This window comes from Myiozetetes cayanensis, unplaced genomic scaffold (assembly GCF_022539395.1).
Source record: "Myiozetetes cayanensis isolate MyiCay16 unplaced genomic scaffold, myiCay2020 scf5-8, whole genome shotgun sequence".
In the NCBI taxonomy this organism is placed as follows: Eukaryota; Metazoa; Chordata; class Aves; order Passeriformes; family Tyrannidae; genus Myiozetetes; species Myiozetetes cayanensis.
In genome coordinates this window covers 34,846,879-34,873,750 of record NW_026087742.1, presented here as the reverse complement: position 1 = coordinate 34,873,750, position 26,872 = coordinate 34,846,879, and the positions used below count along the sequence as shown (strand labels likewise).

At 37.5% G+C, this 26,872-nt stretch overlaps 1 protein-coding gene across 1 annotated transcript in view; it reads left to right on the top strand.

The window, feature by feature from the left end:
• NOX4 (NADPH oxidase 4) overlaps window positions 1-26,872 on the top strand; it is a 100,061-nt gene that overhangs the window by 5,913 nt on the left and 67,276 nt on the right. The window contains exons 3-11 of the mRNA XM_050332344.1: window positions 6,063-6,173; window positions 7,146-7,230; window positions 7,870-7,967; window positions 9,855-9,882; window positions 13,053-13,125; window positions 17,601-17,681; window positions 22,272-22,500; window positions 24,466-24,630; window positions 24,760-24,822. Coding sequence (XP_050188301.1) covers window positions 6,063-6,173; window positions 7,146-7,230; window positions 7,870-7,967; window positions 9,855-9,882; window positions 13,053-13,125; window positions 17,601-17,681; window positions 22,272-22,500; window positions 24,466-24,630; window positions 24,760-24,822 — 933 coding nt within the window. The remainder of the gene's footprint in view (window positions 1-6,062; window positions 6,174-7,145; window positions 7,231-7,869; window positions 7,968-9,854; window positions 9,883-13,052; window positions 13,126-17,600; window positions 17,682-22,271; window positions 22,501-24,465; window positions 24,631-24,759; window positions 24,823-26,872) is intronic.

Below are 26,872 nucleotides of genomic sequence, written 5' to 3'. Positions count from 1 at the left end.
AGCTTGAGATCCCTTCCAGTCTTTGTGCATCGTTCTGCCTGGCACAAAAAGAAGCCTGTAACTCAGCAACACTGACAAGTATTTTTTTAAATTGTCAGTCCTGAGGTGAGGATTCTAGCATTAAAGTAACTGATTAATAGATTAATGAAGATGAACATTTGGTCTGAAGTCCTGTAAGTGAATACATTTTGCTTGGAGATTATCAGAGAAGTTGAAATCTATTACTGAATTCAAGATTAAGTTAGTTGCTTTCTTCAATTTGAATGATTGATTTAAGCAGAAGGAGTGCATCCTACACAAAGGCACTGCATATAAAATGGGAACATGACCTAAACATGTAGACAGAAAGAGAAGGAAAACCTTCAAAGAATGTGTGTGGTGAGTTACAAGTGAGCAGTGAGAATATTGATTCTCAGTAGTGCAGGAAAGATATTCCATGCCTTAAGAAAGAGCTAAAAATATTGCCATTGTCCATTCCTGGTACTTCTTGCTTCCTATAATATATCCACCTTCTGATTCCTATATTCACGCAGAAGACTGAAGTTGAAAAGTTGAATTAGCATAGAGAATTGGGCTGCTGTTAAATTATTTGTGTAGAGAGATGGGTTTTTTTTTATTTCTTTTTTCAAATGTGATTAGAAAATATTGCACCACGTAGTCTTAAAATAATTTTTAGAGGGTTACAGTACATGAGATTGTGATTTACAGAGTTTCAGATGTTCTAGTAGGCTTCCACTACCTTTCAGCTGCTTCATGTTTTTGTTGCTAGATCTCCAGCCAAATTTGACAGGCCTAAGGGGAATAATTACTATGCATGCAATTCAGTTCTGTCCTTTGTTTTAGATTATCAGTGCTCTGTTACTCAAGACAAGGAGTACTTTCTGAAGAAAAGGAAGTTGGGTCAAAAGAAGGCGCATAGCACAGTTTGTCCCACCTAAGACAATAACTGTTTTTAGCTGCTCCAGTACTGATCTGGGAAGATGGTCTGTGACCTGTGTCTACAGAGCAGCATGTGGCTTATGAGTCTTCCCAGAACCTTTCAAGTTGCCCTGAACCATAAAAGATTGAAAAATTTCAAAGAAAGTCTTCCAGAGAGAGTATCAAGTGTGGTGTCTCTACTGTACCATGACCTGTTTAGGTTAGGGTTGTTGCTTGTAGGTAGTGAAGTCTGGAAAAACAGAATCACATCACTTTTAGGTGTGGAAGGATTTGCAGTATTCTACCATTTTTTTCATACAAGATGGGCTTAAAAAGTGAAATAGGACAGATTCGTTGAAGTCTTCCTGTATTCTACTGCTCTGTATGTTTTGCAACTATGTATCGAACATTAGATTTCTGTGCACAGCAGTTGCAGGTAACCTTCATCTCTGTGTTTATAACTGACAAACTTTGTGGTATTTCTGTGGCACACAGTAAGTTACTATGCCCATCAACCTAATACTGAAATAATTTGTCTAACTAAGAGGGAAAGCTCGTTTCCCCTACTTTGATGCCAGCAGCATACAGAAAATCCAAAGAGATCTGACTCCTTGCTTCTCTGTCCTATTTTGGATATTGTGTGAGTGTAGCCAAAAGCGTATCTGGGTTTCTATGGGACTGTATGTCAGACAGGGATAGCTGGAGAACTTACATGCTGGAGGCCTGTGCTGCTGCTTTGGAGAAGGCGGTGATTGCTTTATAGTTGTCTGGAGGAAAAGTCTAGCCTAGCTTTTAGGGTTTGAGTTTGTGGATGGTCCAGTTCCCTACTATTCTTGCCACAGATTTACTCTGTGAATTTGAGTAATCCTTCAGTTTTTCTATGCCTCCTTGCCCCTCTGTGAAATGGGATAACAGTATACATGGCACTGGGTAGTCAGAGTAGAGAAGGAGGTGATCAAATGCTTAAATTCAGTATCAGTAAAGCTGGATAAAAGAGTGTCCAGCAGAGATTTTGGAGATATTTTTTTGTCTTTTTGATCCTACAGAAATTTCATGTACTAGTAAAATGAAATAAGTTTTATTTTCTTCTTTTTCTTAAGACAATAATAACTTTAGGAAGAAAAGAGGATTGTATTTCTCTCATTCCTTAGCTACTTAATAAGAATATATATTCCCTTCTAGGCTAGTGAGTTGCCTCAAAGCAAAAATCATCCTTTATTCTACTATTGTTTAAAAACCCAACAGTGTACTATGTTAATTTGTTACTATGCCACCCAGGCAATGCAAAGGAAGTTAAGGAAGGGATCACTTGGAAACCATTTGGAAAGAATTAGTTTCATGGGGATATTTTTAGCTTTTGCATATATGTTAAGAGCAAACAGTACTCTGTTTTTCTTCTTGGTCTTGCGTGAATTTTGATTCTAAGCATTGCTAAATATTTTTGCTATTGTTTTCAAATTGGTCATGGGCTTGTTGCAGCAAACATTGCCCAACTCTATTTGTTCAGAATAAAACCTTTCATTAATCACTGGTAACAATAGTTGAATCACACTTTCCTAGAAGTGCACTGTGTATTTGAAGTCGTTTGCTGTTCTTGCTCTTTTTTTTTTTTTTTTTTTTTTTTTTTAATCCTTTGTGCAGGTGCTGATAGCATTGAATTAGGATTAATGTAAGGGCATTTTTCCATAGTAATTGCATTGTGAATGAATATTTGCTATTTGTTAAATAGTGGAAAAAAAACCAAAACAAGGAAAGGTTAATAGGGTAGCTTTTTGTACACTTCATTACTGATTCATATTTTTTGTACCAGTTAAATTGTTTGGTATTTTATTTAGAATCACAGAATCCTAGAATATGCTGAGTTGGAAGGGACCCATCAAGTTTGAGTCCAACTCTTGGCCCTGCACAAGATACCCCAGGAATCAGACCACGTACCTGAGAGTGTTGTTCGAGAGCTTCTTGAACTCACACAGGAACTATTTGGTTTATTTAACGCTATACAGTCTTGATTCTAGACTATTCCAAACTGGACTGTTTTGTTGGGATTTTGTGAAAAGAATTGTGGTGCCTGATAAGGGAAATCTTGGATAACTGTTGTCATGCCTAGTTTGTTTAAACTCAGACAACCTAAATTTTTGAGAAACTAAGGATGGATCACATAGGTCATACAAGAGAAATTATTAAAATTTTTAAACTGTTTTACCTTTTTTCACCTTTTGAGTGTTAGTTAAGAGCTACACAAATTATTCAGTTTATTACTTGCATTTGCACAATATTAGTTCTACGTAATTCTCGGGTTTTTCAAATCGTGCTCATGTAATCACTGAAAAACTGTAGCACATAAGCAAGCTCTAATAAAAATGCTTATGTTTTTAATGACTATCTTTAGAAGTTATTGCTTTCGTGAAGTGTGTAGCTCATTTTTAGCTTCCCTTTAGAGGATTTAATGAAGATAGAGACAGTCTTGTATATTCAAACAACACATTATAGAGACATTTTACTTGCTATTAACTCCAGTCATTTCAAGGGTACTGCCATTTTATCTCATATAAATATAAATATAAATATAAATATAAATATAAATATAAATATATATAATATATATATATAAATAAAAATATTTACTTTAGTGGGCAAGGATAGACAAATATATTTTTTGTGGTTATTCACTGTTGGGTTTTTTTACCCATCATACTTTGAAGTGGGAAATGACAACAGCATTTGGTAAAATCTCAGCTCAGTTGCTGAGGTTGTGGCTATTGTAGCTGGAGATCAGTTTTAGTCAGTACACTTGGGGTATGGACCAGTTGGGAGTGTCCAGAGTGGGGAGGAGAGGATGATCTAAAGTCTGAAGAACACGGCTTGTGGGGAAAGAGTAGCAATAATAATTTCTCATTGTGCATGTGAACAGAGAGTGAAGTAAAAGATGAAATAGAAGCAAGGGAAATTTTATATAAGGAAAGAAAGGACTATCAATACATTAGAAGAAATAGTGGAGGACATCTGGAGAGTGGGAAAAACTTTAAGTGACAATGGGGGAGATTCATTTTAGTCTTATTTTCTGTCATTCTGTAGGTTAGAGAGAATCTGTTCCTGGATTTTTTTTCCATATTTACATGGGAGAGAACAAGGTAGAACACATTTTGTGGGGTAATTGCTCCTTCTTCTCACAGGCAGCTTTGAGAGAAGGTGCCCTTATGACTAATTTGTTCTGTGGAAGCTGGTAGTGTCTGGTGAGGAGGTCCCTAGCACTCAGGTCTAACTAAATAATGGTAAAGTAGCCAAAAGAGAAATGGAAACATAGAAACATAGAATCAACCGGGTTGGAAAGGATCTCTGAGATCCTCAAGTCCAACCTTTGATCCACTAGCACCACAGTTACTAGACTATGGCACTAAAAACCTCCAGGGGTGGAGAATCCACCACCTCTCTGGGTAGCCCATTCCAATGCCTGATTACCCTCTCTGTAAAGAATTTTGTCCTAATATCCAAAATAAACCTCCCCTGGCAGAGCTTAAGCCCATGCCCTCTTGTCTTACTGATAGCTGCCTGGGAGAAGAGACCAACCCCCAACCGGCTACAACCTCCTTTCAGGTGGTTGTAGAGAGTAGGTTTAAGTGGAGAGCTTGGTGCTTCGTGACCATCATTACCTTCTGCTTGCCTACTGGTGCTGTGCCTTAATGTGCTGCAGAGAAGGTGGGGTACATGGATGTTACTAGCTGTGAGAGCAGGCAGGTTCGATGTTTTATGGTACGATAAACTCATAGCAATTGTGCTTCAAATCTTGCAAGGTATTCTGAAGTGCAGTTATTTTGTTTACTTTTACTAGGTTATATATTGACCCATTTCTGTGACATGTATGTAAGTCTGTAAAAAACCAAAACAGTAATTACAAATTTTGAAATTACAAGACTTTTCTAATATTTTTTTTAAATGTATTTCCAAATAAATAAAACCTCTTTGTTTCTTTCCAATTTTGTTTCTTCTCAATAACAGAGATCTGAATATAATAGCTGTTTCATGGATTAATTTTTTTGACTGAGAAAATAACAAATGCTCGTTTATTGACATAAAGTTACATTTTGAAAAAGTAATAAATCTTTAATAATTTTTATTAGCTAATTGATACCTGTTCAATTCATTCACATACTACTGCAGTATTTGAGTTATCTTTAATATTAAAATACTTTATTAATTTCTTCAACAGTTAAAAACCTGGGGTTTGAGAACATTGTAAGAAATATCCTTCCAGAAATCTGTTGACACTCTAAAAGCATCTTTTATATAAGATAGTAAAATGGTAATTGAATCTAATAACTAGGAGAACAATGGCATTTTGCTAACTTTTTAAAAATTATAAATGAATGAGATAATATAATAGGATTAAAAATACAGGGTTATGACATGAATGTGTGCTTTGTTCATTTATTTGACAAGTGGTTTTGTTCTAATTATGTAACTTCCAAATATATCAGTGAAAGCATTAGTGAAATTAGATTTCATTACAGTTCCCAGCTATTGAGTAGTTAAACTGAAGAAAACTCACTTTCTTTAGGTCCAAATATGGCATTGCATAATGTGAATGGATGAGGAGTTCTGTGACAATTCTGTAGCAGTCCTTGAAACAATATGATCATTTTGATTTGACTGAATTGATATTTTTTTACATCTTTTTGTGGTTTGTTTACCAGAAAAATCATTAAACTGAATTGGTTGGCTAGTGTCTTCATAGTATTTATTGATCTTTTTTATTTAATTATGTTGTTTGAAGCTTTCAGGCAATTTCTCAGTGGATGCTTGTTGTCGTCTTGGATGTTTTTGTTACCTGCGACTTTGAGCACTGATGGGGATATTGGCTCTTTCATTAGGAAGTTGTCATTTGATGACTTTATTGTTGACAAAATTATTTTTTAGTAGCTTTTTGATGCAAAGGTAAGAGCTGTTTTCTCCCCTCTGAGAACAGGATAGCATGTTGTATGTATAGTGGTTTTTCCAGTACAATAAAACATAATGAAACTCCACTATTCTGATGACTCAGAGAGTATGGGAACTGTTTGGTTTCACAGCAAAGAAAAAGAGATTGAATACTGATACATGTGCTATTCCTTTCTCACTGTAATCTAACTCTTGCAATATTTGTTCAGCTAGGATTGTGTGTTAGCAGAGCTTCAGCATCTGTCCTCAATCTCAACTGCTGCCTGGTCCTTCTACCAATGTGCCGCGTTATCTTGGCCTTCCTGCGGGGATCTCAGAAGGTAAGTACTGTCCTCAGAATGCTGCAGTTGAGAAGAGGGCCCTGATCTCCGTTTAGTTGAAAGGTAGTAGAAAAAGAATCTGTTATATCCCTGGTTATTATACAGTATGTGCTTGCATAGTGCAAGTATCAGAAATCCATGACTCCTTTGAAGGCAATGCCATGGCTGACACTGTCTGGTTTGATTTGGCCTGTTGTGAGGATGGTTTCTTCAGTGCATTTTTGAAGGATGGAGAGCTGCTGTTGAACTCTATCCAGATGAACTGTAGCCACTCTGCTTTTCTGAACTGTTATATTAGAGGCATCTGTGTCCTCTCTACTGCTTCCTGGTGGAATTCAACAGAGTAAAACTTTGTCTCTGCATGACCATAAGTGTCCTACTGGAGATGATAGAACTTTAAATAAAAATACCCCACCTGATACCTTCATTATCATGGGAAATTAAAGAAAAAACTTCTGTGAAATCTAAGAGGGTTTGTTTTCTGAACCACTATTCAGTAAACAATAGTTTAGCTTCTTTGTGATTCACAGGTTGCTTTTACGTAAATGTAAGTAATGCTTTTGAGGAACATTTTCTGGATAGTTGCAAATTGAACCTGTGACCTCTGTTCATCATGTGACAATACCTATAAAATTTTATGCCTACAGATGCATATGTGTATGCAAATATACCAATCCTTTTGAACTTCTTTAATAAAGAGTCAGTGATGCTACACAATTAGTGGAATTCCTAAATTTTAAGGCCAGAAGGTACATTATGTGCTCTTGACATCTATGTAATAGATCTGAGTGTAATTTCTTCATTAAATCCTCAAAATTATCTCTTTGTCATAATCCAGTAGTTTTTAAATTTAGGTACTATGCTTGTAAGGGTGCAAAAGCTGAAGTTGCTATTATATGGCAGCAGTTGCTGTTAGTATTCTTTTTCTTTGCTTTGTTTTAGAAGAGATTGCTTGAATTCTTCTCTTACTAGGTTGCCAGCAAGAAAACCAGAAGGCTGCTAGACAAAAGTAAAACTTTCCATGTGACATGTGGTGTTACAATATGCATCTTTTCAGGTGAGATCTTTCTGTGCTGAGCAGCAGCGTGATTGGGAAGCACGTTGAAGCAGTATTTTGTGGCTTTTCTTCTACAGTACTTTTGGGGATAGTCTTGCTCTGTGCTTGCCTGTCTTAAATTATACATGCTTTCTCGGATGTGTGAGGGTTTTGGTTCATTTTTGCTTTAAACACATGGGCATACATTCTAATGCTGAGCCTTTCCTTAAAATTCCAATTTCTAGAAGGATAGGTATATGAGATCAGATCAAAATCTACCATTACAAGTGACTCTTTGTGCCCAAAGGATTAGGCTGAAGAAGTAGAGTACTACAGGCTTAACTGCAGGGAAGGGAACAGTGGAGACAACTACCCAATTTGGTGAAGAAGAAATATTCTTGACTGGACACCTTTGAATATTGTCTCTCAGCTGAAGCATTGTAGCATGGAAATCATTACTATAGAGTTTAAAAGAACCCTTAAAATACATACAGCTTTCTATCATGAATATTTATAAACTGATTTAGAAAAATAATCCCTTAGTCCCTGATGTACCTCATGCAGGTAATGTGATTACAGCTTGGCATCTGGGTGGCCACTTCAGGGGAACATCCATACCTTGTTTACAGACCTCACCTTTACTCAGTTTTTTTTCCTTAGTCTTACATGTTGCTGCTCATCTGGTGAATGCTCTTAACTTCTCTGAGAACTACAATGAAGAATTTCTGGCCATAAATGCAGCAAACTATCGTGGTGAGGTGAGCCAGCTGTCCTTTCATATTTTGCTTTTAAGCATATAATTTAAATATGTGATTATTTTCATATTCAGTTCCATTGTATGATCCATCCTATGATCTATATAGTGCTGCGGTTTGGTGCACTGAAAACTTGCATCATGTGGATTGCTCTGGATTTTACTTCTTTCTCTGAACAAAGCACTTTTTGTTTAAGGCAGCATGGTTCATTCCTATTTGATTATGAGATGAAGAATGCAGTCATCAAGTTCTTTCACCTTACACCTTGTTCTCCTGCTTCTTTTCTGCTTCTGTCTGTTCCTTGAGTGGGCCAGGTTGAGACATTTCTACTGCTTTTTGGCAAAATGCATTCCTCATTTCCACTATTTAGAATGCAGTGAGGTTTGAAACAGATTTTGCATTTTTGAGCTGCAGTGAGTACATATGCTAAGAGTGGAATTAGTTATCTGCAGGAACTGGGCTGGAAGCTGATTTCTAGTTGCAAAATACTTGATTTGTTTATGTTCTTCGACTTTGCTGCATATCTCTTGCAGCCATATCAGATTCCTAATCCCTTGTCCAGGTGCTTGCTTCTGTATTTGGCACTGGAAAGATACTTGCAGATTTAAGAAGGGAGACCAGAGTCCAAAACTCTTTCTTCTTTGGGCTACAATCAAGTTCCCTCTTGTTTATATTCATTCTAGTCTCAAGTCTGCATTTCTTTTCTACCAGCTTCATTAGGAAATATTTGCAATGACCCTATCCCAGCTGCATCCTTTCCCAGAAAAAGAGAGCTTGACTCAGCCCAGGCTCATAAGGACCAACAACCAAGGTCTTGCACTCCCAGGGTGAATGATCTAATCATGGAGCTATTCTATGGCAGACAGACATGCCAACACCAACTATTGTGCTGAGCTTCTGGGTTGAATTGAGTGTCTGCTTGTGTTAGGAGTGGTCTGATAGGCTTAGGAACATTTACAGGAGCCTGCCTCAGGCAAGAACATGCCAGAGTGTGCATGGCAGCCTCTACTAAGCAGTCTTAGGAATTTTGCAATAGAAAATGGAGATAATAAGTTTTTAGGAACTTTAGGAGCAAACTTTTTGGATTTTAGGTACTTTAGTAGCTTTTGAACCTTTGTACTTGAATTCCACTTAAACCCATTTTTTAACTATGGTGGGCAGTCTGGATGCTACTGTCATGTTCTCTACATGTGTATGCACATCTGGATACATACAAGGTCAGAGAGAGGGATACTTCATTTTTCCTGACGTGTATGAAAACTGATAACCTGCCCTCACTGCATTTTACTGCAAGTTTAATAATAATAACAATAACAATAATAAAGTTTTCCCCACAGTGAAGACAAAACCTCTAAAATATGGGGCTCAGGGGGAGTGAGGCAGTTTCCTGTGAGGCTGACATATCCCCTCTTCCTTTCACATGTTATGAGGGACACAGGAACATCTGTCAGATCCTTTGTGTTTGGTCTTGCTTCACTAGAGTCCCTTGCAAATCTCTTGGTGATGTAGCTGGCAGTAAAATGCTTGCCTCTTGTCTTACATTTAAATTCAAATTCTCTCCCTCTTCTACTTCCATTTGTCCTCCCAAAGGGATGAGGTAATTGAGTAAAGCTTTAAAAATAATTGTCTGCAAGATTATCTGAATCCCAGTTTTTCATAACAGGTCAGAATTGTCTTCACTGGCAAAATGCAAAGGCTAAAGGTTTAGTTTATGTTGAATTACAGTCAATGTAAACTGTTACCAAATTCGTTCCTGCATTCAGGTTTAGGGATTGCTTATGTCTTAATGAACATGAGCTTTATGAACTGCTTATTATTAACATGGTATTAATATAGATATAAAATCCCATATGTTGATTTTATTTTTTTTTCTGCTTGTCTGTGTTTCAGGACCCAAGGAAACTACTTTTTGCAACTGGTAAGTCTGTTGCAAAACTGAATGAGAAAGTTTGCTGCTTCTCATCATTAATCTTCAGACAAAACTTTTTGATTCTCTGTTCACATACTCCATCTCATCTAGCTGTATCTCATCTAGCTTGATTTATTTGTGTTAATATAACCTGGGTTTGCTTATCCTATAGTCAGGAGGGAGGAGTTACATAAGCCCCGTAGTAGCTTGAGCATCATCTTCAAAGCTGTTGTACAGATGAGTCAGCAGAAAATAATTAGTTTCAAACAGAGATTCTGCATAATATTAAAACCAAATTCCTAAATGATCCAATTTCTAGGAAAAAAACACATAACAGTAGAGTGGTCTTCTTGCTTCAGCTGGTTGGTTTGGCTTCAGAGCAATCTAAACTGTTACATGGGAATCAGGCTTCAGCACTCATAAAGAATAAATAGACAAGACATTTTTGGTGCAGGAATTTAGAAGGTAGCAATGTTTGGGTATGGAGGGGCAAACACCAGCCTGAACTCTAGTAGTTCCACAAGCAGATAAAGATCCTTCCTGATGCCATCACACTTTCACCCTTATTTAGATCAAACACAAAAATCCCAACTTTGTAGCATTTAGGGCACAGTCCAAAGGAATCTGAATGGACAGCAATGGATGGGGTTCTAGATTTGTCAACAGATTTGTCAGCAGATGTACTAGAATTAGCAGCTTGCACAACAGTGCTTTCCAAAAACCCTAGATCAGTTTACATCAGTTGAGAGCTGAGGAAGCGATAGAGTGAAATAATAGAACTTGAGGTATAAGTGGAAGCAGGTTGGGTAAAGTGTGTAATCAGTGAATCAGTTGTGGAGGGTTGAATGAGGGTAACTGGCAGGAGGGTGTTAAAGATGGGAGGGGTGAGAAACAAACCAAGCAATTGAGGATTATATTTAATATCACGTATAAGGGAGAAGGACTCGCTATAAAGAAGCAGTGAGAGGCCTGATCATATTTTTGTCCTGGCTTGTGGTGATACTTTGAGACCTCTCCAGTTGAGAGGTGGAACTCCTTTTACTCTCTCTCAGCAAGAAAGTAGTGGATTTTCAAAAATTTGAACACATTGCAAAAAGCAGTGATTCTAAATCATCTTTAAGTTTAAAATTACTCAGATCACTCCACATCCTAACAACTAGTAATTATCACCTATTATTTGCGCTGAAGGATTACCCCAGACAGGGACCAGCAAGATTTTGTTAAATGGTACATCTGCAAATATGGAAGAAAACCCTGGTTTCTTCCCAGAAAGTTCAGAACAGCAAATAGAAGGAATAAGGAATCAGAAGCATTTATACTGTGGTGACTTTTCAGATCAGTTTAGGAAATAACCTCCTCGTATAAGGGTGTGAGGCAAGCTGGGAGGAACAAGTATTCAAGAATATAGTTAGTGAAGGAAAAGAAATATGGGCAGAGAGGAAACACTGAAAATGCCCTGATAAACTTGGGCAGGATTGTGAGTGATTTCAGTTTGATGGAGAAGAGAATTAAAAACTCAGTGTAAAAGGTGACCTGTAGTTTAAGTGACAGTGGAGAAAGCTGGATCAAGTGCTGTACTGCAATTGCATTGGAAGTATTAGTGTAAGAGGGAGATTCATTGCATGCTACACATCAAATTAGGTTAAGAAAGAAGAAATGAAGAAGGAGGCAGTGGACAAGAATATATATATTTTTTTATTGCAACTGCTTTTAGTTGTAATTTTTCTGTGAAGGAGTGAAATTAAGTTTTTTATGCAGTCCATGATGAAACTTCCATTGGTTGTAGGGATGGGATTTTACCTAAAGTTTGTAAAATTGAGGAGTGATTTGGGATGTATCAGGCATTTCAATGTGTGGATATTGAGAAGTTGATAAAAAGATAAGATTTGAGGTTGTCTCTTTATTGCTAAAGAGTCTAAAATCGCAATCAATTATTAAAAAAATAAGCTTACTCTTGTCATTAGGATGTGATTCCGTAGAAGATCATGGAGCATTACAGTATGTGGTATTGCCATTTACATCCATGAGAGCTGGTTGAGACATTTGTATTTTGACACTAAGTCAGCATTTACATAGATTTGTGCTTGGTGATTGACCTGACTGACTTTGTTTAAACCCAGACATGTGGCTTTTAAGGTGACCAGAAACTATGCAGAAATACTACCATTCTTTGAGGATTAAAAGGTACTGATGTACCATTTCATAGACTTTAGGATCCTAATTCTTAATTCATATTCTTAATTCCTGGGATGGCAATTTTGAAGATAAGATGCTCAGAAAAATGGTAACTGTTATTTTCCTAATCTGTCTTTAGGCAGGTGATTTACTGTATGTTATGGGCAGGATTCTGCTTTAGGATGGGATCATAGAATATGCTGAATTGGAAGGCACCCATGAGGATCATTGAGTCCAACTCTTGAGCCTGTGTAGGACACCTCAAGAATCACACCATGTGCCTGAGAGCTTTGTCCAACATACCATGCAGTAGAAATAGTTGTTTCTCTCCTTTGACTTAAAAGAGCTGTGGATAAACTAATCCTGATAAGAGTCTGCATTTGAACAAATGAGTCCAGTTGTTAATATTTTTAACCTTTCCTTGTCAAATACTGGCTGCAGATCACTCTCACAGACCTTGCTCTATGGTCAACAATTTCAAGCATTATACAGGTCCATGGAGATTAATTTTGGGCTCTTCCTCATGCCAGAATGAAATAGGTTGGCAAACAATTGTAGTGGCAGCTTGCATAAAAACTGATTAGCTTGAAAATCTCTCCCTGACCAGATTTTTAATTGTCATGATCAACAGAGTTTGGGATTTGGAGTAAGAAAGAGATAAAGAAATTTGTACAGTTAGTCTTACAAATAAACAGTATTTGTTCTTAGTTACCTGCTTAGAGACAGATGTCATGAGCAAAAGATTGCAGCAGCAAAGACTAATACAAAACGAGTGATGCATGGTGAAATACAAAGGAAAGGGTAGTTTTTTCTGAGAAGGTGGGAAATTACACAACAACTTTTCTTTCTTATCTGATTTGATACATGAATTGTCCTCAAGAGATAAGTACGTGAAAGAGTTTGATTAAATTATGATTTTATGTCTAATTCCACTTTTTTAATAAATCATAGTAGACAAGTATACCTTTTCACCATTCAAATGTAAGTTCTTATGTCCCTTTTAGTTCCAGGTCTGACTGGAGTCATTATGGTATTAGTATTATTCCTAATGTGTACGGCTTCCACGTTTGCCATCAGGTAAGATGTAATCTGATCATTATGCTGAAAAATGCCATTTCAGTAATCATACTCTCCTACTGATTAGAGTGTTAAAAATACCAATTTTCTTGCCCTATTTTCCCCTAGCTTGCAGTAAAATTAGCACAGTGAATTTCACATTAAAACAATTAGAAAACTTGATTGAATTGCCTTCTGAGAAAAATACTATTTGATGAATGTGCTCAGTTGAAAACGTGGACCTTTTAAAAATTCAGATAGTACCATTTCAATTTTTTTTTCTGTTTGTAAACTAAGCATATAGAAAGTTCTGTCCAATACATAAATTAAGTTCTCTGGAAGTAAAATAAGATGATATCTTAGTTAATTGTAACAACAAACTATAAGAAAAACAGTAACAAGAAATCCCCCCTCCCCCCACAGTGAAACAAACTGACACAAAATTATGCTTCTTAAGTAGAATGTTGCTTTTTAAATTTCTGCTTCTGGTTGTTAGATATATTCTATTTAGTGTGAATTACATTCCAAACAGCAATGCAGTGTTGGCTCAGAGCAGCTGATGGGATTTCTAAAGGTTTAGTCCTCCAATGGGTTCACATTGTGTACCAACATTATTGAACACATGATAGGAACTGTGAGTGATTGGTACCTTGGAGGATTTAGAACAATGTTGTAGTCTGTTTAAGGCTTGAATTCTGCCAGTGAACATATAAAAATAACCCCTTCATTTTTATAGTGGTTGAATTCAAAGACTGCTCATGTAAATGCATCATCTTAATTCAACCAACATGGTAGGATATATTAATTATGTATCTTCAAACATTAATGGTGCTGCATTGATGTGAGTTAGATATGTGGCTTTGAACATTGTTGAATTAATCTGTCTTTCCTGAGTAGAAATGTTATCGGCAATGTTATCCTGTGGTTTGGGATAGTAGTTCAGCAAATACTTGTGCATTTTCAGTAGATAAGGCTACTTCCAGGGTTGAGATGTTTGTGAGGCATTGCAGGCTACAGAAGTGCAAGATTAGGCTTCTGCACAAGATGTCAGGATGGCTGCACACTACATAGTCCATACAGATGGCTCTGCTTGCAAAAGAAAGGCAGTTTTGGGAAGATGGAAAAATAGCGCAATTACTTCACTCTGCAGCAATGAGCCAGAACAAAGTCCTGTTTTCTTTAAGGCCATAACAAATTAGAAAAAAAAGAGAGAATATGATGTATTAATAATTGGGAAACTTAGAAAAATATAGGTGGTTGTAAACATATTCTTGGAAATAATTTTGCAACAGCTTTTGAAGTTACATGCTTTTTATTTCCTTCCACAGTTACTGTAAGTGCAAATGCATTCCCAGCTCTCTTCTGTCTAGCCAGCAGAATCAAAACCGTGAAGAGATCATCTGCATCTCCTGTTCCTTTAGCAATAATTCTTATTTATTCCTGCTTCTCTCTCAAGCATAGAGCTCAGGCTTGTCTTGACAGTGTGTTTTCCTAAGGAAACAAGCTTCTGAGTGCATCTCACTGTGTCTTTTTAATCTCTTTCCCTGTGTATTCTCATTTACCCTATGGTGGCTGAGCATACTGTATAGTCTTAGGAAAATTATTTGTAGATATTCACTGCCTATCAGAAACTGTGCTTTTTAAAAAGTATTTCAGAGACTATTATGCTCTTGGATTCCAGCCCTAATCTGCTCTTGCACACTGACCTGCTTAATAATTTCTTCCTTTGTATATTCCTCCTGAAATTTTTATATGCATGATTATCCCTCTTTTTTCCTGCCTTTACCTGTTTAGTAAACTGCGTGAATAAGTATTGGGATTGAAATAGCTGCTAATGTTTTAAAAGGGGGAAGTGAGCATTGATTGAAAAATTTTCTACATTTTGACCTTGTCATACGTAAGAATTAGAGCAATATTTTTGGTTCAGTAGTTGTTTCTCAGAAGGGTTATGAAGTTATCAGAAAACACAATAAATCCTGTCAATAAATTTTGACAGTTTTGATAACTTTCAAATTAATGTTGTTCATGATTTGGAAGTCCTGTATTTAAAGGAAATTAAAAAATAAGGTGCTCCAGTGCCATCTATTTTTGTAACCAAATATTCTAATCTTCAGTTTAATCTTCCAAAGTACCACATAAATCTTCCTTTTCAAAACTATCTGTAACAGGGTTAAAAATATTTTTCCAAAACTGTGCTACTTACTGTGTCCCCTTAAAGCATGCCAGAACTCCCTGTACATTTCTCAGTGAGTTAACTCTTGCAGGTCTTCACCTGCAAAATTCTAAAGTAGGTTAACTGAAAGTAAAACTAAATATTTAACTTACCTCAAATTTTCAGTACTTTACAGTCCTAAGAAATGTGTTAATTCTGTCAATAGTGTCTATTTTAAACCCTAGAAGGTGAAAGAAAGTAATAAATGTTTTGAAGAACTATAAAAATATATGTGTATTAATAGAAAGATTATTGAATATATTAGAATACTGCATGTATCTGTAGGATACACAGTTTAAAGATACAAGAAATGCATAATTATCATAATGTTGGAAAATATGTTTCATGGTAAGAGGTTCAAGGATTTACATCCCCTTAATTTAAGGAGTGAAGTTCAGAGGACTTATTTACATTTAGGGGAATTTTATACATGTGAGGAGCAGGATTTTATAGTACAGTTATCTGTAGCAGTGCTGAAAGAAGAATAAAATGCTTAACTGGGTAGAAGCTGACATTTAGATGTATTCAAGACATGCACAAGAAGTGTATGGTAACTTTAATCAGTAGCAATCATTAGCTGTTGAAAGCAGTACATCAGAAGCAGTCCAGGAACTGACTTTTTGAAAAATTGGTGTGTTCTGAAAAAGGTGCTCAAGATGTAATAAAAATTAATTCAGTGTCTAGCTTTTGGTATTATAGCAAAATGTGAATTTAAACCAGAGCTTCAAGACCCATCCTTGCCCCTGCCCATAGCATGGGGCAAGGAACTAGGTGATCTTTAAGGTCCCTTCTAACCCAAGTCATTCTAGGTTTCTATGACCTGTTTCAGGACTGAGGGTAAATTTTACTATTTGTGCCTTCCAGTTGTGTTTCCGCTCCCTATACCATCATTTATTTTCCTCTTACTGATGTTTACTCCCTTAACTTCTTACAGATATTATGAGTGACTGCATGGATATGCCTACCAGGGTGTGAAGAGTTAGAAATGGTTTGAGCAGCTTCAAGGAGGAAAAAGTGTTTACATGGTGCTGACTGGGGGAAGGATGGCAGGGTAGAAGGGAGATTTCAGAGCCCCTTGCTGTTACTGGGTGCCTTACTTTGCTTCCTTTGTTCCTTCCTTGTTCCTTCACTTGCTTGGATTTTATTTTGATAACCCTCAGATTGCCAATTATTTTTTTTTCTTGAAAAAGAAAACAAATAAGTCCTGTATGCACAGACACAAATGCAGTATATGTGTCAATTGTATTGAAGTGAAACTGGTTATATAGAAGACCATAAGAGGGGAAAAAATTCTGAAAAAAAAATAATTTAGCTGTTCCAAAGGAATAGCTTTTCAAACCATGTTCTCAGAGTTCAGGTTGTTTTTTATTTAATAATTGGTTTGGCTTATGAATGGGAGCAGGTTTTGGTTTTGGAAGGATTTCCTCTACCATGCTGTGTAGTGTGAAAGGTGTGTTTGTGTGCTGTGAAGTAGTGTATTTTGTTAACCATTTGGTTGTTGTTGTTTTTTGGTAACTATTTTTCTCAAGCAAAAATCAAACAAGCTTAACAGAAAACAGTTCCAGATGAGTATTTTCTTTGGTCTTTGTTCTTTTCACTTTGCCTAACATATTACTGATAAAAGGAAGTGCTCTTTTCTCTTCACCTCTCTTGCTCTCACAGTGGCAACGTTCTTCTTGTTTCTCCCAAGACCACCAGTCCTAAGCTGTACTGTATGTGGCCTCCTGTCCTGAAAGTTCTCCTACCTGTGTTTTTGTTGCCTTCTTGTTCTAGTTCCTGTTCCTCCTGTATCTCCTTACACTCTATGCCCTCACAAGTTTTTTACCCTTCTCACTAGCCCTTCTGCTGCTGTCTGTGCTACCTGTGCTGTAGGCCTTAGTGAAACATTAAATTGTATTGGGGTAGGCAGAATGCAAGGTGATGCTCACTGGGAAGGGGTTGAGTTTTGAGACTGCAGATAGAGGAACTATTCTAGCTCTGAGGGTCTCATAGATACAAACTAGGACCTGTGAAAGTAGTGAAGTCTCCTAATTTCAGAAGAGTTCTTCAGCTGTCTCTGCGCTTCTACATCCCTATCTCCTTGTCAGCTTGTTACTTCTGGGCCAGTCACTTAACACTTAATTGCGTGCAAGTACAATGTGCCTGTAGGAAAACATGCTGGGCTTTGACTCTTCTACATGACTATGTAGTGTATAATGATGTCCTGTGTACACAGGTCTGTTTTTAATTAGCAGTGATTCCATCTAAGTTGAAACAGCATTGAACCATGGTTTATTCTTTTCAGGGTTTCAAACTATGACATCTTCTGGTATACACACAACCTTTTCTTTGTCTTCTATATGCTGCTGATGCTGCATGTTTCTGGGTAAGTAAATGGAAAACACTGTCCCTTTTCCTGAAGCACAACCAGAAAGAGCAGTTTTATTGATTGCTGCCTTTCCCAAGCTTGTTTGTGCACAGTGGGCCAACTTTGGGCCAACTTTGCTGTCCTCTATGGTTTTTCAACAGGCATTCGTTTAAATAAGGATCACACTGTAGCTTGAAGAATTGTATGTGCTACAACCAACTAGCACAAACTTCTTCACTTTCAATATTATTCCTTTTTACCAGTCCATTTTACCAGTGTCTAGCGAGAAATCAAGAGAACATAGTTTCTTTCTCTGCCTCTTCTTACCTTTTAACTGAGACAAGAAACTGAAGTGGCTCATCCCTTTCATTTTCCTCTCTACCTTCCATTTTGATTCCTAAGGAATGGCTTCTCCCAAATTACCTCTTTCTCATTGCTGTGATACAACATTTGCTATTTTTTTCTTGTTTTCACAAACATCAGACCAGTGTTTACGTGCTGATGGTCAAGACTGTATCAGGCACAAACAAACCCATCTCTATTATGAGGTAAAGCAGCTTCCACAAGTTACGATATATGTCTGCATGGGTTGGGGATTGAACTAGATGACCCTTAGAGGTCCTTTCCAACCCTAACTATTTTATGATTCTATGAAAATCTGGACCATTAATATCTGTGAAATTTCCTCTGTGGATGTAGATGCAGAGATTGGTATAAAGAAGGGAAGGTGTATTTGAATGAGGTGCATTTCTCCATGTCATCAAATATCTACTGAAACACAGGGTGCTTTAATGTGTGACACTGAGCACCACTGCTTAAAGTAAACATGGAAAGATCTAGCAAGATCACAGGAGGAATATGTTGTTGAACCGAAACATGCAGCCTGAGATCTGGTGAATTGAAATAATGAGTTCAAAATAATTGAAACTCCTGGATGCAATTCCAGTACTCTGTGAGTTTGGGTGTTTTTTTTTCTTTTTCTGCTTGTGTTTGTTTTTTGTTGGTTTTTGTTGTTGTTGGTTTTGGTTTTGTTTTTACATGGGTTTTGTTTGTTTTTCTTTTTTGTATGTGTGTGTTTCTGTTTGTTTGCAGGGGTTTCTGTTTCTTTATTCTGGGGCATAACTCTCTTCATTGCAGGGGGAAGATGGATATAATGTGTTCTCCTCATCCTGGGGCAGAATGGACTTTTTCTAAATTATTCTTGACAGGTGTTTTTCTAACTTCTTTAGAACTTCTGGTGACTGAGATACTCTAATCTCCCTAGGCAATCTGTTCCAGTTATTGCCTTTGGGGTATTTTTCATGTCCAGTTTAATTAATCTCTTTCACTGCATTATCCTTTGCCCATTGTATTCCTAACCATGTTCCATTTACCAGGTTTGCAAACCAAGGCTGCAGTAATACACCAAGCATTGAACAGACATCTTCTGGTACACAGCCTCCTTAGTATTGAATTACAGAGGCAGTCAGTGCAAATCTAAAAGAACTGAGTGTCAGTTAAAAATTGGAGGTGAATGAGTCATGGAGAGTGGGAGTCCGTTCAAGTTTAAGATGCCTAAATGTAGGTCTCTCCATGTTTTCTAAGTGTCTTTCTCCCATTATGGTTTAATGAGTTCTGATAATACAGTCAATGGAACCCGAAGGATACTTCAACAAACTTGCTGTTACAAATATGTGTATTCAGGTGACCTAGATTGATTTCTAGACTCCATTAGTGATAGTGGTAAGATCAAGAGAAAGTGGCCACAAGTTGTATGAGGAGTGATTTGGATTGCATATTAGGAATACTTTCTTCACCAAAAGAAAATGCTTTAGAACAGGCTGCCCAGGGAAGTAGTGGAGTCACCAGCCCTGGAGGTATATGAAAGACTTTTGGATGTGGTGCTTAGGAACATGGTTTAATGATGAACACAGCAGTGGTGGGTTAATGGTTGGACTCAATGATCTTAAAGGTCTTTTCCAACCTGAATAATTTGATGATCTCTTCTAAGAATGAAGGAAGCTTAGATATCTGCACCCAAATTACTCCTGTGTGGCATGAGCTGAGGACTCATGGCCAGTTATTTTACAGAACAAGGCATCTTCTGTGGCTGAACTGTGTAGACAGTTTGAGTGAGGTTTTGCCTGTCTTAGGAGTGAAGTATTTTCACAATAGTTCTGGATTCTTGTTTTGTTTCAAATTGTTGTGGATACTTCTTGCGACATGACTTTGAAAGGTTTTAGTGACTTAAGACTTGGTGCATATCTACATTCATTTATCTATCTTTTAGGTCAGTAGTAGCAGCAACAAAAATTAATTTATGTAAAGCAGAAGCTTGATGTTTCTAGTACCAGTGTAAGGAACTATAAAACATACAAAACCTTTGGAGCCAGATTCCCATCTGATCCAAATTTGGTGTTACTGTGGTATTACTGTGGTCCACAGAAGCTGAGAATAAGGCCTTTATGCTCTCACTAGAGTTATTCAAAGATTTTTCTTCCAAAGGGTGAAAATTCTTACGAGTCCCCCCGCACATTGACCTTTAACAGACCCTTCAAGTAACTTACCTTGAGCTGAGCAGCAGATGGATGAGGAGATAGGAGCAGTGCAGTTCCCTATCAAAACACTTAGAATCATTGATATCTAGTTTATAAGCTTTAAAATCTTAAGAAAAAGTGATATGTATTTTCCAGCTCTAGCCAGAAGTGAATTTTGTCTCTATTTTGGGCATGGAAAATTGGAGCAGAGGTTGAGGTATGGCCTTGCAGATTCTCCATACTGTCCTGCTCAGCCTGTAGCACACTTTTACATTACTTTCTCATTTTGTCTCAGATTTCTTTAGCAAACAAAAATGGGTATCTCCTACTTCTTGACATCCATACTGAGTTTTTATATATTCAAGTGTTGTGTCTAATAAATACATGAGGATAATCTTGGGTTTCTTAAGAATTGTGCAGAACTCAAACTTTCTGGGAAGTGATCTTGGGTGTGTAAGACTTGCCTTTCCTTGACAAATTCAGAAATGGGAGTAGTTGCAGCTGCTGTTAACAGGCAGCTTTGTCATCCCTGTTTGCCACTCAGCATGTTTGTAATAGTTTGACCAAACTAGAGATCACTGGAAGGGATGCTCATGTTTGCTGCTATTCATGTCTCAAGGAAATCCTCTTTTGGATGTTCTGAGAACAGAGAAGCTGTGGGAGCTGCTGACAGGCTTGCACACCAGGTTGACTGCAAAAATATTGCACAGGCTTTGACTTCCAACTAAATCCATGAGGCACCATAATATTTATGAAGCAGAGAACTAGCGTAATGCCAGTGCTATCTGTCACTTTGCAAATATGTGATGACCAGCAGTGATGGCAGATGCAAGCGATAGGCATGATCAAGCAGTAAATGCAGGCAGAAGCATCGATGTAGGTGCAAGGACACTTCCAAAATGATTCTCCTGGGGTCAGATGTGGAATTTAGAGTGAGGAGGTTTAACGTCCAAGCCGGCATTGTTCACTGGACCATGTGGGAAGCTTGTTACTGGCTGTCAGGATTGCGTTTTGGTAGGGAAGATTGCCAGTAGCTTGTCAGAGCCCATTTAAGTTGGGAATATTGCAGATGTCTTAGTTCTCTCTCTTCTTGTGAATTAAATTCTATTGCTACTGCTGCTGTGTGTTGAGGAGAGGAGGAGGGAGTCTATGTCCTTATGTTTGATTGCATACTTAAGATGAGCCTTCACAAGATGGCTTAGTACTCAGTGGGCATGTCTCGCCAGACATTGCCTCAGTATGCCTCATTTCCCACCCAGCACCATCCTGTAGAGGTGTCATTTGGTTGGTGTCTTTTTTTTTTTTTTTATTAATATTCCTGCTTATGGATTTACTATCATCAAATCCAGATTTGGAGGCAAGTAGTACTTCTGAGGAATTTTACTACTACTGTTATCTTTTCTTCCCTGTTTCCAGTGATTCATTCATGTGCTGAGATATCCCAGAGTGTCTCAGGCTTCCAATTATTTCTTCAGAGTTCTAGCTGCAGCTGCAAAATTCTTACTTCATTTTACTATAAATTTAGCTTAGCTTAAAAAAAAACCCCAAAACATCAAACCCACAAAATAGTTTCAAGGAAGGTTCCATGGCTATCACGCAGGACTTCCTTTTTCCCTTTTATCTGACGATTATGTCCAAAGGAGAAAACTATAGGATTGTGTGCAAACCTCATAAACACCAAGTAGTAGGAACATTCCTGCAGTTTATGATTTGGCAATGTAGACCACTTCTGCTATAAGACTGCCTTAAAAACAAGGCTTGCTGGCTGTAGGGAGGATGAGTGAAAAAGCCAGCCAGCGTGAGATTGAACTGGAAATGTGATTACTTATTTTTTTGCAAAGTTCCCACAATGTTTTCCCCCTTTTAAGCAGTGTTAAGCTTGAGGCTGTTCAGTGTGGGAGTGCCAAGTGCACTGGAAAAGTTAAACTTTGCCTTTAGTGACAGGAGGCTCTATTGTTGCAAATCTTCAATCTCATTGAAAGTCCTGCAAACAAATGGAATAAAAATTCTAACAGAAGATGAGGCCTCTCTGAATTAAGATAAGCTGTTTGTTTCTTACTTCAGTGTCTTTACTATTCTTTTTTTCCCATAGGGGAGTGCTCAAGTACCAGACCAACTTACAGGAACACCCTCCTGGTTGCTTTAATCCTAACAAAACGTCCCGACAGAATCTGACTGAGCCAAAGGCTTTTGAAGAGCTGTTTCCTGACTATACTACTGAGCCTTTCCCAGAGGACTTACCAGTATCAGAACCCTTTGTACAAAATCACTTTATGAGAATTTGTTCCGAGGAACCCAAGTTCCAGTCACACTTCCCAGAGGTCTGTATGATCCGACATTTCAGGTATTACAAGCCTTGCCAAGTCTTTCAGTCAGGCATAACCACTAATTATTGCTTTTCCAGACCAGATGTTTTAATAATGGAAAATATTATTAAAACCTTTTGAGGCATTCAAAGATTCAGTGGGGAAAAAACAATCTGTATTAAACCCTGAACTGCATTACAATGTGATGCATAGAATAGGGAGGGTGGAAAAATGTCAAGAGATCATTTGTAATGTTATTTTTTCTACAACATGATAAGAGATGTATTGGTCCTGCTATAAAAGGGACTTCAAATTACAGCGTAGCACTTCAGAGCAAACATTTATGATAACATTTCATAAGGTCCCTTTTGTAAGCATTGTGTGACAGTAGTTAGTTGAAATAATCAAGCTCCATTTGTTCTCTTTTTTACCATGCAGATGCAAGCCCTAATACTCATTTCTGGTTTGCAGTTGGTTGCGGTTTGGCTTTTATGGCCTGTTGTTTGCAGACAGGCTTGTTTTATGTGTGGCATGGGTAAATGAGTATGATGACAGCAGGCACAGAAAAGCCTTTTTCTGTTTTTCCATTTTCCTTTTGTTTCTTTATGTTTTGTGGAAGCAGCTTTTTCTTCATCCAAATTTTCTCTTTTCTTCTGAGAAAAGATCAGTTGGGCTGTATTGTAAGTAGCCTGAGGAAGCTTGTGAATATGGAGTTCACAAGTCCAAGGCCTACCATTCATAATGGTCCCTTAACAGACCTCACAGGAGTTTCTCTTTATTATTATCCTTGTTTTCTCTTGAACAGTTATGTCCCTTAGGAGCTGTACTGGAGCATGTAATCATAATAAGAAATAGTTAATTTTACATTGAATTCCTCCAACAAAGTTCTTTGGATTGGTATTTTGTTGTGGTGATACTCCTGAATTACAAGCATCAGTGTATATCTGGCTCCATATGACCCACAGGACAGTAAAGAGTCTTCTTAGGGACTTAAGATGCCTGCTTTAGAGCCATTTATGGGTAAAGAGTCATGGAAGGAGATGGCCACTCAGTGTTCTCCTGGCAGCTTTGTAAAACTATTTAGGACTTTTTTGGGTTCAGAAGTGTTGTGATATCAAGATTAAAAAAAAAAAAAGGTTCTCTGAGCTCTACTAAAACTTTTAAGGCTTTTTTACTAATTGCAATCTGCTAGTTGCAAGAGAGTCTGATACGTAACTTCAAAAATTGGGAAGTAAAGATGGATGAGGATCAAGGGCACTTCAATGCCATAGCTTGAGTGACTGAGCAGATGTAGAATTAATAGTTAAGTCTGCCATAAGCTATTGGTAATTGACTCTTAGGATGAGATTTAGCTGAGCAGCTGCACATGTCTCCATCTGGAGTAGTCACCCAGGGCTCTCTGTATAATCACTGCAGAGAAATGGGCATTTCCAGGACATTTTCTGTCAAGCATACATATCTTCCATGAGGGCAAATGAATTGTGATTCAAAAGTGCCCATTTCTCTCTGTCTATGATTTTACACTAGTTTAATACAAACATAAATTCTATGGAACAAAAATGAATCTTTCTTTGGTTTTTACTTGAACTTGAGATGATTATGAGAAGGTAATAGTCAAGTAATATTGCAAGACAGACTGTGTTTTTCCTTAACGTAAACAATTATACAGAACTCTGGTCTGTTACATTTTGAAACCATGTATGTACTGTGTCTTTGCTGCTGAAACCAGTTGCAATCTAACTACATAAAACCAGAATAACATGGTAGCAATTGAGGTCATTAGCATTTTATTCCTGATGAGTTTTAGGATTGAAATTCCATGTGCTTGTAGATGATGCTTCTGGTTAGACTGATTAAGGCTTCAGAACACACTGGAATTTTTGCATGTAGAGAGATTTGGAGGTTAGATGTGAAATGAGGTCCTGCTAGCACTCATGTAGTTAAAAGTCCTTGAGGTGACCTATTTTTGTTCTCCCATAGACCTGGTTTTGGATTTCTGGACCTCTGTGCTTGTACTGTGTGGAAAGGCTATACCGCTACATCCGCAGCAATAAACCAGTCACGATAACTTCGGTAATAAGCCATCCCTCCAACGTCCTTGAAGTAAGGATGATGAAAGATGACTTTGAAGCAAGGCCTGGTCAGGTGAGTTAATGTGCCCCTAAAAAAACCACTGCTTTCTTGGAGCATTGTCTATAGGGATGACTATCAATTTATAAACACTAGCCCATTACTAAATGTTCTGAAAGGATCTTTTCTGCCATTTTATTTCAGTATGTCATTCTACACTGTCCAAGAGTGTCTGCCCTGGAAAGCCATCCATTCACCCTTACAATGGTAAGAAATACTGCTCTTTCCTATAGTTTCCCTTTTAACTGTATTTGGTAAGCAAATGGTCTTTATTTCTTTCAAGGTGAAGATTCTCTCCAGAAGAGCTTATGTTTCATTTATGAGGGTACCAATGAATGTGAAATGGCATGATTATTATGTATGACAGTACTTGATACATATTTAATTTTCTCCACTGTTGAGAAAGTGATAATGGGAACTTTTTTCAAAGTCTTCTATAAGTGGAAACCAATAATAAACAGATGAATAAAATCTATGTGATGTTGATGATTGTTTCATAAAAGAAGTTTTAACCTTATTTGTAGACCTTAATGAAGAATGAGCACAAATTGTAATGAACTTTGTCATCTTTCCTCTTCAATGAGAAGCTATTTCTGTGAATGCCTTTTCCAAAATTAGAAAAACATCAAGTTTAAAAAACAAGTCTCTAAACTTATTTTCTGTTTTATTTTTGTATTGAGATATATTGATGACTTAGTGATATAACAGTAAAGTCATACAATATTTGGATTATTACTTACTCTGCTCGGTTGGTCTAGAATGAGAACTGGGGCCTCTGGAGATAGACAGGAATAAAATGAAATTGTATATAAATGTACTTGAAGTTCTTCAGGAGTACACACTGCAGAGACCTGGCAGGTGCTGCTAGAAAATCACTGCACTGACTGACTATGTTGTTACAAAAGGAGAGTTTTTAGAACAGAATATTAGTGACAGCCTCTTCCTTCCAAAGGGAATAGAGGCTTTCAGATTTTCTGAATTTGATGTTCTTCTTCAAGAAGACCATTAAGATAAACATTCACATTTGATTCTTTTCTATGGACTGATAACTGATACTTCATCCCCAGTGAGTTATACCTAGTGTTGTGGAACAAGTGGGATGTTTTACTGCTACCCAAAATTCAAGGGGCCCAACCAGGTCCAGTTCTTTTCGTTTGTGGGGTGTTTTATTTTGTTTTGTTAACTTATTTATCTATATACTGACCCAGGAATCACAGGAGAACCCCTACAAAATTTCACCCAGGTTAAATTTTGGGCTGTAAAGCTGGGAATTAATCTCATTTAAGGGAAGGTCCCTCTGTATAGCTTGGTGAAGCATTAACGACACTAGCATTGCCTGAGTTTTTTTCAAAGCTTTAATACTTATGGAATGTGTAGGCAAAAGCTTAACTCAGTTGATTTTCTACTGCCATCTGACCCACCTGTAGTTACTAAGCAAGCTGAAACACTACTGCTGCTTCTTTTGTTGGATAATGATAATCCCTGGGTAATTTTTCTACCTTGATTTAGGAGTAAGAGACTTTGATCCACAGCAAGAACAGCACGAGGGGTGTGTGTGAGGCTTTGGGCACTGGAAGTGCAGTGCAGCAATGACTGTAGCACAGCTGGGGGAAGACTACAGTGTTCTTCCTGGCACTGTTGTCCTGCTTAGAATCATAGAATCCTTTGGGTTGGAAAGGACCTTTAAAGACCACCTAGTCAAAGCCCCTCTGCAGTAAGCAGGAAATTCTTCAACTAGATCAGGTTGCTCAGAGCCCCATTCAACTCAGCCTTGAATGTTTCCATCTACCACTAGGGGCATCTACCACTACCACTTCTCTGGGCAACATTTCTTCCTTATCTGTGGTCTAAATCTCCCCTCTTTTAGTTTAAAACCATTACCCCATGTCCTAATGCAACAGTCTGTGCTAAAAGTCTGTCCCTAGGCCCTATGAGATGTCCTGTTCATGATGATGGAATATTTCACTGTGTCTGGAGAATGTTTGAAAGAAAAAAAGTGACCAGTTCAGACATATCTTTATACTTTTAAGTGAGGACGAGAAGCAAAAGTAGAAATGAAGGGGTGAGTCAGAGTGAAAGATTTGTGCAGATATTTTACTAGTCCCTTCCCTTTTCAAGGTTGTGTAATATTTACAGTTTAGCTCAGTTTCTTACATAGCATTAGGGTGGAGGAACACACAGGGAGACTGTGTAAAGGCCCTGAACCCACTCCGATTGCACTCTGACAAAGCTCCCACATGTTTCACTTTGAGCCAGA